Source organism: Phlebotomus argentipes, unplaced genomic scaffold (assembly GCF_947086385.1).
Source record: "Phlebotomus argentipes unplaced genomic scaffold, Phlebotomus argentipes genome assembly contig_33, whole genome shotgun sequence".
Classification (NCBI taxonomy): Eukaryota; Metazoa; Arthropoda; class Insecta; order Diptera; family Psychodidae; genus Phlebotomus; species Phlebotomus argentipes.
In genome coordinates, this window is record NW_026776167.1 from 377,898 (window position 1) to 390,621 (window position 12,724).

The following is a 12,724-nucleotide window of genomic DNA, read 5'->3' on the forward strand; positions in this document are numbered from 1 at the left end:
ACTTTCTCCAGAAACGTTTGGGATTTTCAGTAAATGTTTAACTATGGTTGTCGAAGTCATTTCCCGAGAATTTAATCTTCGACAAGTTTTCACTTCATCTGTTAAATTAAGAGAAACTCCATTGCGAAGCACATTGATAAAATTTTAAATGCAACATAACACCGAGAGATCCTGAAAAGAGGTTTATAAAAAATTAATTTGCTCTCACCTTTGTTACGTACATTCTACGTGTCTAAAAACCCTCTTAGCAAGTTTTCATGCTCTTTAATCCTTAATTTGCTTAATGAGTGGAACTAATTGTGTGCCTTGCCTTTCGCATGCAGAACTCAGAAGTTGTAATGCAATTCCCAGCTATCCGGAAGGTGAATTGCTCATGCCATAGGAAGAAGGATGGCATAATTTGCTCTTCGCTGCAATTTCCATGCCAACATTTTCTACAAATAATTAATGGTTGTCAATTGCAGACATTAGTGGATTGTCTAGGAATAATTCACGAAGCTATTTCTCGACTCATTTATTTCTGAATGATAAAATAACATTGTATTTTTATTACATTGTACAATAATTGATAGAATATAGACTTAAAATAAAAACAATCATCTCTCTCAAATCCATCTTCTCATCACTTCCATTCGTTATTTCTCCAATCTTAGACACTATAATGTTTTCTACTCATCAATCTCTCTTGTTTTAATGTTGGTGGAATTCAATCTTAAGCACATTTTAGCGCTATTGCAATCATCTTTTTTCTTCTGTGTTGTTGTTGTTTTTAGAATAACAAGAAAAATTCCACATCGGATTTTTATGATAAATTCTCCTCTGATAAGTAGAGTCGTTTCCTCATCACTTCAATAATAATCAATATTTTTTCTTGCAACTCCTTGCTTTCCATCGTCGTCTTTTTTAATGTATACAACAGACACACAGGCTGATTAAATTTGAAGGGAGCGAGAGGGCTTGTTATACAATTATTATCATGAATTACACAATACTTGAGTTGTTTTCACCTCTCATTAAATTTACCTCAAATGGTATTTTTTATCAATTACACTTTAAATAATTACAATAATAAGTACAAATGCCATTTATGTTTTAAACCACATTTAGAGACATGTCTTGATTTTATCTCCACACTTTTTAAATCAACTTCTATGTATGCATGAATTCAACATCGAGATAGTTTTTTTTTATCATGTTCAATTTGAGAAAAAGAAGAAAAAATATATTCATCTCAATGCTGGGGTTTTTTTTTAAATCTCATCAACAAGATATATTCTCTTCTATTTTTTATCTTAAATACAATCAAAATGTTATACTTTGAACATTTATAGTCTCGAAAATGTAGAGTTTTATCTCTTATCATTCTAAAAATCTATTTGCCAAATATTCGAAAGAGAAATTCAATGGGACACGGCTTGATGGAAATGTCTGACACACCTTACCCTTTTCCTCCGCATTCACAGGACGAAAGCAATTAATTATAATGCAGAGAGATTTCAATTGAAGGGACGCAGAGCAAGTATTTGAACGCTAATGTATTTTTGGTGCTCTTCTTGAGGCTGTAAATTAGCAAATTCCCTGTTACACCGCAATTTCAGCTCCGATAAATTTTGTCAAAATGAATAATTCAATTTTCTATGCGACGCGTGTGAGTTGAAAATGTGAAGAGTTTCAGCTACATCAATTAAATTACTCTGTTTTTTCCATGGATAAAACGGTAGAAGAAAATAATGGGTTTCCATTTCACATCATTTACTTAAACTGCATTCTATCGCTCGTTTTTATTCACTTCCATCAACTTTGTTTTTAACTATTTTTTTTTGTGCGTTTTATTGATTGTTCATCATATTCTGAATATTATTGGTTTCCAATGAGATTTGATGCCTTGGAGAGAAATTGAACTACTGCGTTCCAGAAAATAAATACTTTATTATCAATTTATTGTAGATTGCAACAATATGAAAAAGAAATTCCTCTCGCAAAGAATAAATAAAAGTACGAGCTCTTTCAAAGACAAGATTTGCTTCAGAACATTCATAAAGTCACTGTTGAATTTATGAAAATGAAATAATTTGAATTTTTTCAACAACATATTAAATTATTTGCTAATTCCTTGACTCGATATGGAATAATACATATTTGAGCAGGTAATTTCGAATAATCATTGCCAAAAACCTCTTGATCATAAATAGATGCAGGATTAGTACTCAAAAATCAATAAATAGTGCGAAAATGTCACAACATTTTCATCACAATCTCAAGTCAAATTGCAAGAGTGGCCGTTTTATCAGTAGCTCTTAATTTAGCTCAAAAGACTCACAATGTCAGAAGGATTTAAACTGCAATCAAGGTTTTCCTTTTATTTAGCTGACATCTCACAGACATAGTATAAAAAAAAAGTTGGACACTTACGTTATTAGATTCACTGTGAATGTTGCTGTTTTGAGCTCACGGCTGTTCATATTTTCCTTTTCACCGTTGCTTTGTGATATCGCAAAGATGTGCGCTTCACTTGGACAAAGCTCTGCTTTCACCCTTACAAATCGTGGTTTAAATAACTATAAATTATAATAATTTGCCATTTTTCTTCGCGCCTGAAATTCGAATAGATACGAGATAAACACAAAGTTGAACCTCGCCGTTATGTTTATAATTGGAATAACTTTCAAAATTTCTTAATTTTCATATGAGAAGTTTCCATAGCAAATACGCAATGTTTAACTCTCATATTTTGAACACAGCAGTATCTTTTTTCTTCTCCTTTTGGAAAACTCCTCCTCGGAAAGTAAATGTTGAAAATTCTCTTTTTCTCCTTTTAGTAAAAATTGTCTCAATTTTAAGTGATATGGTGGGCTTCTTCTAAACATTCTTCGATATATACTTTCTCCAGAACTATTTTCCACATCATTTTTTTCTAATGTTTCCGCCCAAAATACCTTCTCTCGAAAAAAATTGATTTTTTGCCTTCTGTCAAGACAAAAAGAGGATGTTTGTTCTTCAAGCGAATCCCTCGCAATTGCTTCAACATATGCCTCAGGTACATATAAAGAATAAAAAAAAAGAAGAAAAACTCAAGTGTCAAAGTTTACAAGGGACAGACTGAAGGGATGTTGCTTTCTTTGTTTTTCTCTTGACCTAAAAATATATGTAGCTACTTCTCCTGTCTCTTCTCCTCACCATTCTAAAGTGAATTTTGATTATCCAATAGCACACTTGGAACGAAGAGAGAAAACAGAGCGAATTCATGAGAAGGACAAATAATTAAGGAACCTTTTCTCGGTATCGCATTTTCTCCTTCCCATATAATTTTTCCATTTTTTTTTTACAACACATCTAATAAAATTTTCTTTTTAGTTTCTTTTACTCGCAAAAATATATGTAAATATTCAATTAAATTGCAATTTTTTTTCTTTTCATAACTCTCCAATGAACTTCCTAGAGACTTCTTTCCTCACAAATTTCTTTGTTCTCTATTCATTCTGCCTCACAAGTTCAAACATATATTTATATATATATATATAACTCTTCTCTCTTTAATAACAAGCACTCAGCCTGAGTGTGTGAAGTTTCTCTTTCTCTCTTTTATGAAATTTTTCTCCCATTTCACTTTTTCTCTAAGTAATATTTGTCATATTGAAAAATTGTCTCTCTCTCTAGCTCAATATCTGTAATTGTATATATATCAAGTAAATAACAATGGTGCCAATTGAATGATCAATTGGCAAAAAACACCATTTACATTTAATGCTCCAATTGAAAAGATCCGTTATGTACGTTGAGTTTCCTTTCACATTATTCATTTTACAATTTCATGGTGTGTAAATACTCGGGGAGAGGATATAATGGCATGCATATTGAATGTGTTCTTGTTTAATGCTGAAGTTCAATAAGTTTATCGCAATAAATGTTAAATTTTTCTTATACTTTTTTTCTGTTACATGGCACAACACCAGAAGAAAACTCCTTTTGTGTGTCTTCTTACTAAAATAACACCTTATTTTCATAATATCTCCTAACATTACTATCAATATTCTTCCATTTGGGGGTTAAAATTTGTTGTTTTATACACAATTATATACTCACATTTTAAAAGACTAATCTTTTGCTTTACTCTCACGATTTCAGTTGTCTCCACGAAACTCTCCCTTCATTGTTGCATGCTCTAACCAACCACTTCTCTCTCTCTCTATCTCTCTCTTTCCCTCTTGCTTAATCCATAAAAGCGCCTTATGCACAATATTTTCCAGCATTTCGCCATCCTCGAATATCCTTAAACGCTCTCTTCCCTCCCTTCGCAAATGCCTCAAAATCTCATTTGACTCACCTCCACTGCTCTCTCATCGCTCTCACCGTCATCATTCCATTTCATTTCATTGCTGCGAAGTGCTCCAGAAACTTACGTAACTACTGGATCGGGATTCTTCTCTTTGAACAGGAGAGTTTCTTCGTAGATGAGTTGTTTCAGCGTCTCCTTCGGTAAATCATCCAGCTCCATGGCAATGCTGAAAGGTTCATCGGAAATTGGCTGGCGAGAGAAACAAAGAAAAAGAAAAAGAGAAGAAAATTAATCATTGTCCCCATTCACAGTGCTCCCTTTACGCCATCCATATAATATTAAAAATATGCAATTGCGAGCTGAAAAGGAATGAAAATGTCTCAAGGATCTCTCGACTTGTGTTACTTAAATATTAAGTAATTCATTATTTAGAATATCATTGCTTTCATAATTCATCATCTTCATTCCCTTTTTCTCAATTCCAATTCAGATGTTTTTACTGAAGAAGCTTCTGACGTCATTCATTTAAGATATTTAATATAAGATTTAATAGACCGAATAAAGGATGAAAAGAAGATTATTGATAGCATTCACGATTCGAAGCTTATGATGGAGCATCAGCAGCATAAAATAGAGATACGATAAATTGAACGATTCTATCTATAACGATAACTTCCGCTCAATTCATTCAATCTAAAATATTACCCTATTTTAAAACATCTCGACTTAGATTTATGAAAATCCTATGTGAGAACTTTAAATGAATTTCTATGAATAAATAATAATATTTTCATTAATTGCGATGAAGAAATTGTGCCATTAAATACATTTCAGTAATCTTAGCGCAATTTGAATTGAATCTGCTTGAAAATCAATTAAATTTGTTGTGAATAGTTAAATTTCCCAGCATTTAGCGGAAAAAACATTCTGCAAATACTGAGATTTGAGTTTAAGTATACGCTTATGACTGTTTCTTATGCAAAGTAGCAGAGAGAGACATGAGAATCGCAAAAATTATGTTAATTATTTGATTTTCATTGCATTTTTTTTTTATATTTCTCAAAAGAAGAAAATATTCTATGATATAAATTTATGAAGCAAATGTTTTATGCATCAAAATTTTATATAATTCATATTGAGATTCGTTTTGAATTGAAAATAATTTAAATCTGCCCAAGTCCTTTAAGTATAATAATTCAAAATATAGAGAATTACGTTATTTGCAATTAAATAGCGAATAAAGTGATTTTCAACAATACTTAATCATATATTAAGCAAACAATAATAATTCAATCTCTATTTGTGGCATGAATTATTCATATTTTGATACCATTGAAATTTGTTATCGTATTTCCACCGCATGTGATTAACTTGTACTAAAATAACTTGCCATACCTCATCATCTGGCTCGTAATATTGCTCCAAGTACGGATGCGAGAGCGCCTCTTCCACAGAATATCGATTGTGAGGATTGAACGTGAGCATCTTGTCCAGCAAATCGAGGGCACGCACATCAGCGTTGGGGAAGAGCTTCACCCACGGAACCTTTGGCTTGTACGGCAGCGTCTGCAGATAATTACGCGCCTTCTCGTTTATGATGCACTGTAAGTCCTCCTCTGATGGGGAGCCAAGCACGCCCAAGATGTGGTTCAGCTGATCCAAATAGTGCTTCCCCGGGAATATAGGCCGATTGCTCAGCATCTCCGCCAAGATACAGCCCACTGACCATATATCAATTGATTGTGTGTAACCCTGAGGGAGAGATAAGCGAAATGAGAAATGTATCTCGAGGCGCGCAAATCCCCCAACAACACCGCATCCATTTATGCTTTATATGCCGAAATATGAGCACGGCATTCATTACCTTAGAATTGAGCATTATTTCAGGAGCCCTGTACCATCTTGTTGCTACGTATTCAGTGAGAAATCCAGTGTGATCGTGTTCCGGATCAGCAACTCGTGCAAGACCAAAATCACAAATCTGCCAAATAGAAAAAGCATGTTTCCTCTCTTAATTCCGCTACGATTTCACACCCAAAAGAAAAACCCACCCTCTCTCAAGAGCCACTTCTTCGCTAGAAACTCAATTACAGGAAGAACTTCATTTCAAAGTCAAACAATTTAACTATATACACTTTCCTTCGCTCTCTATTTACAGTTGACCCAAAAGGAGGAAAAGTCCCATCCAGAACTTTTCCTTTTCATCCCTTCTTGCCTCTCTATCACTCTATTTCTCCATCTTCAAATGTACAAATATTTAAGTTTGTCGCTAGGTTTGATACTTAGAGACATGAGAAAAAAATTCATCTCCTTGTTGGCATGGTGAGAGGAAAATAGAATTAATCTCGCTCGTATGCCTTCACAAGGACGCCTCTTGAAGCTTCCTTATACGCAGGAAATGCCTCTGAAAACTCTATTATAATCAAACATTAACTCTTCGTGAAATTTTAATGAGTTTTCCATTAATGCTGACGAGGAAAATTAATGTTAATCCCCTCAAACTACAGCGACCTTTTTTCACAAGTAATTACTGTTAGAGTAGGTTAAATTCTAGACTGAAGATTTTATCTACCTATTCTAGAACCTCTTAAGTCATTCTTAAGTTTAAGTTATTCTCTCCTCTTAAAGCCAATAAACTCCTGTTTTTTTAGGACTACCGGAAGGAGTGAAGAGTAAAGCGTCTGTCGCAGATGATGGATTGGGCGGTATCGTAAGTCAGTCAGGTAGAAATTTTGTGCAGAATTAACTATCATATCAATTTACTTATCCCAAAACTTTATGCAATAATCACACGAGAAATAGCACGGAAATTCAGATGTAGTTTGAAATACAATGCTAGGACATTGAAAATTCCATTAGATTGAAAGATATCACAAAAGGCTTTCAACAAAATGGAACAAAGCATTTTAACATTTCAGAATAGTTATTTAATCAGCAGCGGCTTTTGTATTTTTCAATCTAGTCCCTGTTATAAAAAAAACTGTGAAACCCAAAATTGAATGCTGTTCAGCAGAAGAATTTGTCGATATCAATATCCCGATCCTAAATCTACCACAGAGTTAAATGAAAACAATGATATCGCCTCACTATTCCTGAACAATAATCCTGGCATCAAACCTTCATCACCTTCACACGCAATAACAGCAAAGACATCAGATTGGGTGAACTCACCTTAAGGTCACATGTTGTATTTAGAAGTATATTACTTGGTTTAAGATCCCTGTGGAGTACGTTTGCTGAGTGAATGTATTTCAGACCTCTGAGAATCTGGTAGAGGAAGTAGCAGATATGATCATTAGTTAGCCTCTGTGGAAGAGAGAACAAGAAAATCCCGTTTACACCAAAATTTATCACCTGACATCTCGCGTGTGCTATTTTGTAGCCAGTGTAATTTTCTTTCTCACCTGTGTTTTCAGTAATTTATAAAGATCAGTCTCCATCAAGCACTGAACAATATATACATCCTTCATTTGGTCTATACTATCTACCCGTAGAATATCTCTTATGTCTATTATCTGCAATGAAACGAAAAAGGGGTGGAGATGAAATAAATCTTTTTAGTGTTTTTGCCTCTTATCCTCTCTCCTCTCTGTCGTCACACAGCGAAAGTCACAAGTGTGTCTGGGGTTGGAGCCTTAATCCTCCCTTGAGGAGATTCCGCAGCTTCTTCTCAATTTCAAATGACAACACAATTGACAATGAGTTTGGGGAAATTTTCTTAAGCTTTCTCTCCTTCATCCACAGTCAGTGAAGCGTGTACAATTTGAGCAGGAATTTCTACTTACATTTTCATGTCTGAAACGTGTCAGGATCTTAATCTCCCGCAGTGTCCTCTGACAATAGGTTTGATGCTCAAACGGCGATATCTTCTTGATGGCCACTTTTGTCCTTGTCACAGTGTCGGTGGCGGATCTGTTGATGAGAGATGAAACATGGAATTCCATTACAAACAATTACAACTTATTTCTCAAAGGCCAAATGATAAGAGGTGAGGAGAGTGAATAGACTGAAGAGACGATACGTTATTACTGGAGTTTGTGCCCTTCATTGGAGGAAGAAAAAAATCCCACCCCCAAAAGACCATAGAGAATCCCCAGCAGCATTGTTTCTTCGCTCATTCATCACCCCCAAAATAGCATAACATTGACCATCGTATGAACACAGGCGTCCATTCGCAGAAAAGGCACCGCAGGACAACACAATTTGAGGTGGTGGGAAAAACAAGCATTAGATTTTTATGTTCAATTAAAATTTCATCCCTTCATTTCCTGGCCTCAGTATTACCATGATATCCCACACTCTGCTGCTCATCCCTTGTTATTCGGGCCACAATCATTTCATCGTTTACCCGATGTTCTCATGTGCACACAATCTATATACGCAATTTTGGTGGAACCCTGGATGATGATGCCTCTCGACCCAGGAATGGATTTCGCATCCTCTCCTTCACGCCCCAAACCCTTCTCAATTATTCACACTCAAAGTTTCTTTTTTCTCTCTCTCCCTCTCCCTCTCACCCTGACTTTTCTCATCAATTTACTCCTTTATGCCAGCACGCAATATTGTTGCTTTCATAGGGAAGATGGGATCACAAGGAATTGCAAATTTATCTCCTGATTTTCAATTAAATGTCAGTCAGTCTGAGTCTACATAATACAGCCAAAACCTTCACATTGCTGCTAACAAAGCAGTAAAAAATAAATCCCTTTACAGTATCCAATATCAAGAATTTGGTGTATAATTTGGAGAAAAAAAAAATCCGCAATTTTTAAAAATTAAGACACGTTTCAGATTGTTTTTTTTCTCACCCCTTTGGCGCCCTTTCTTTCCTTCGGCGTGAAATATGACAGTGCTGTCTTGCGGAAGGAAAGTCTAAAGTTATTTCGTGTTAATAATAAATGAAGCATTATGGTATTTTCACATCCCAAACGGACGGATTAAGGGAGACGCATACGGAGGAATTTTATTTTCCATCGCCCTTTCACAACACAAACACACGCATATTTCAATGGCAAAAGTACACACTTCAGTGTCTTTATCGCAAATTGCTCTTTATCACTTTATGCGGGATTTTATGGCAGACACTCGTCGGCCCAGCATTATTCTATCATGCTTGAAATCATAACTCCTCTCATTGACAATTTCCCGAAATCTCCTCATACATTTCAAATATTAAGTGACACATTTGCTGACAATTAACTGTGAAGATGGGATTAATTAAAACTCTGCATGGCATTAAATTATCCTACTAACTCGTGTTCATATTAATCCAAAGTGTTTCGTTCTATTTAACGTCTATCTTAGTTACAGGATAATATGCAAATATTGTAATTGCATAAATTATCACGAAATAGTGATACAATGAGAAGCAACAAAAGCAGTTTATTGACGTTTCAGTTGGAATTAATTTTTATAAATCTTTCGTCTTCTTTCTTTTGTTTAAGCAATTTCTTGTATTTCTACATGTACTTGACGTTCATTTTCAACCTCTTCTATGATAATTGCTTGGAGTCAAGGAGAAACGAATTGTAAAGAAGGGAATCGAAGAACTGACATCTAAACTGAACTGGAAATATTTCAGACAATTTCCTTGATAGTGAACTACTAAAAAACACACTGCAAATCTCTATTCAAGGTATTTTCAAAAACAAACCCACTAATCAATCTCAGTATTCAAAAGAAAAGAAAAATCTTCTTTTGCTCTCTGTCAAAATACATTATTTTGCTGCTTACGACCATAAATCCATCCCTAATCAAAGTTTTCAGTGGTTTCACATCTACACCGATAATCAACAATATCATAATAACTCTCCTATAATCGCATACACAAGGGTGGATAATAATTATCGCTCCTGACTTGCAATTAATTCTGTTTAACGGTTTGTACTATAAAATTAATCATCGCTTTGTGTTGAATTTCAAATAATTCCTCACATTTCCTCACCACTCTCCAATTTTACTAGATTGCAAGGATGGATACAATTTAAGGGTGTTTTGTTCATTGCCACTGAAATCCTTACTTATTCAGTGAAGTTTAAAATATCTGAAACAGATTTATTGAGAACTCAGTTTGTGCCTTTGTCCATGAAGTCCAAATTATTAGGAATATTGCCATAGTTTAAGTGGAAAAACAGACGCAAAGAATAATTCAATATTCCTAAAATGTTTTTCTCGTTTGTCTGTGTTAAACGTTTTTTTTTTGCAAGATTTAGATTTTTCTAAATCAACTCTCTTAATAGAGCCAATAAATGTGACACCACTGAAGTATATCAGAGCCGAAAAGGAGGGAAAAATCCAAAATCACATTGTTGGTGAATCAATTTAACCTCTCTAGCTTAAGAGTGCAAATACAATTACAGAACCCGGCAAGTCCTCTTTTCCACATTTCTGCCATATAGGATTGTAGAGATAAATCCTTCGTCAGGGGCGAACGTCACCCTTAATCCGTTCTCCTCTCGTTATAATTGTGACTACGTCAACCTTGCCATGTTGTTCCTGGAGCGCACACACGTCCCTCCGCTCCCGCATGCGATGTAACTGCGCAGACACTCGCCCTTCCGCGCCTCGCTGCGCCCCGAAGGCACGAGCGAGAGAGGAGAAATGGATGGAAAAGGTGGTGGTTTTGGGTACATGACCTTGTGGATTTGTTTTCACAGCGAGAAACGACTTGGAAGCCTAACGCCCATCAACGCTCTCTTCCTTCATCCCAGCATTATATCCAACCGCCGCGCGCTGGCACGGGAATTACGGGGCGAACATGACACCATTTGTGTGGGGTTGCAGGGGGACACGCGACATAAAAAGTCGAAGGCCTCACTTGCAATTCTATCCCTTCGCGCTTCCCTCTCCCATTCTACCGTCAGGCGCAATTAAAGTGCCACAAAGATGAGACATTCATCCCACAAATTGTCCTCCTCGCATTCAATATCGAGCCCCAGCGGTGGTGAGAATCATTAATTAGCTAATTACACTGATCATCATCAGCATGGGGCGGAATATTCAATTGCCCAGCGCGAGTCTCTGGGGGCAATCGGATCGATTTGGTGGTTGAGGTGAATGGCAAGAAATTGGTCAATTTCATACGGAAAAGAGTACTTTTATCGCCCCAGACAGACTCAATGATAAGAGAACAGAATACTTACACAACCATTCCGTAGGCGCCTTCGCCGATGTAAGAGAGATCCGTGTATCGCGGCCCCACTTCGAAGGTCTGCCCACGGATGACCTCAGCATTGGGATTCTGGGATGCAGTCGATGTATTGTTGTTGCCGGCTTCTGCCATCTTTTATCCGTTCGCCACACACACAATCCCACTCACGGATATCCTCAGCCGCCACAGGAGCTCCTTTTCAGCACACCCGCCCGAATCCGGGAGTCAGCTTCTCACGCTGCGAGAGTGCGACTCTTGCACGAGCACAAGCAACACACGACTGACGCAATCCTCCTCGAAGTTCCTCGTCAAATCAACAGTTGTTGTGTGATGACACACGCCCCTGATGATCCACTGCGTCTGTGTAGTGACGACTTTTCTCCAGGAAGTCCTCCAGCGCGAGGAATCACCTTGACGCAAAAACTGTGTTGGTCGCCTTCACACTCGCTGGGTGTGCTCACGTGACGACATGGGACCACGCTCACCCTCAACACTCACCCGGTCTGGCCGATCCTGCAGGAGAAGGACGGAGGAATTGCCTATAATCACAAGTGGAAAAAATACCTCTTGAGGCCATCCATTGTGTGAAACCATTCAAAGGACGCTCACACGCCAAACTCACTTTTAGTCTCCGTTTCCTGCCGATTTCCCGCACTTCCTCGCCAAATGCGCACTTCCAGCACACACTCAGACTCTCCAGCGACACGATGACCACCAGAAGCACTCAATGTTCAGTCGAAAAACTAGTATTTTTTCACCAAGAAACTCGTCACCCTCTCTCTGTCTCGCTCACTCAAGTACTCCCAGTTCGGTATGATGCGCTTTGGGCGAGTCTCTATCGCACAAAAAACACAAGCTATTCTCCCCGAACTTCGGACTTTTTACCAACTGTGGCGGGTGTTTCACACACTTAAAGACTGGAAATTGGCCAAATGAAGCGATTGGAAGTGGAATTTTTATGGAAAATACAGGCTTTTCCAGGGAAAATCACTATATTTTGCACACAATGTGATTCTTCAAACGGCACAAGACAAACTGGAAAACCTATCAACGAGCAATCGATGACGAATGACAGTATAACAAAGAGTGTTTCATTCTCGTTTCATTAAAGTTTCAGAACTTCTTGTTGATTGTTTATTATTCCATAAATGGAATCACATTCAATTCCAGAATTCAACGTTACACTGCGGTTCCAAATTATTGTAATTGCGGTGAAAATGTTGATATAACAAAAAAAATATATTGACATATTTGCTCAGAAGGTTCAGAAAAAACCATCAGGCTCTAAGAATGTTTTA

General features: G+C 36.7%; 1 protein-coding gene across 2 annotated transcripts; it reads right to left on the reverse strand.

The window, feature by feature from the left end:
• Window positions 1–3,462: 3,462 nt before the first annotated feature.
• On the reverse strand, window positions 3,463–12,459 carry LOC132256830 (mitogen-activated protein kinase ERK-A). Of its 2 annotated transcripts, none has more exons than XM_059753393.1 (8): window positions 12,049–12,459; window positions 11,419–11,939; window positions 8,062–8,188; window positions 7,681–7,791; window positions 7,448–7,582; window positions 6,141–6,257; window positions 5,672–6,028; window positions 3,463–4,525 (listed from the first exon to the last, which is right to left on the reverse strand). In XM_059753393.1, exons 2-8 carry the CDS (start codon window positions 11,556–11,558, stop codon window positions 4,397–4,399), a joined length of 1,116 nt encoding a protein of 371 aa, XP_059609376.1. In that variant the 5' UTR covers window positions 11,559–11,939; window positions 12,049–12,459; the 3' UTR covers window positions 3,463–4,396. The 2 variants fall into 2 exon arrangements, with proteins under 2 accessions (XP_059609376.1, XP_059609375.1); XM_059753392.1 differs by having other exon boundaries at window positions 11,419–11,965.
• Between the last annotated feature and the right edge of the window lie 265 nt (window positions 12,460–12,724).

Bases quoted from the DNA above. Each gene is read 5' to 3' on its own strand.
- LOC132256830 (XM_059753393.1), bottom strand. From the start codon at position 11,558: ATGGCAGAAGCCGGCAACAACAATACATCGACTGCATCCCAGAATCCC. The intron at 7,583-7,680 runs GTGAGAAAGAAA...TCTCTTCCACAG, and splicing joins ATAAATTACTGAAAACACAG to AGGCTAACTAATGATCATAT. The intron at 6,029-6,140 runs GTAATGAATGCC...TCTCTCCCTCAG, and splicing joins AAATAATGCTCAATTCTAAG to GGTTACACACAATCAATTGA.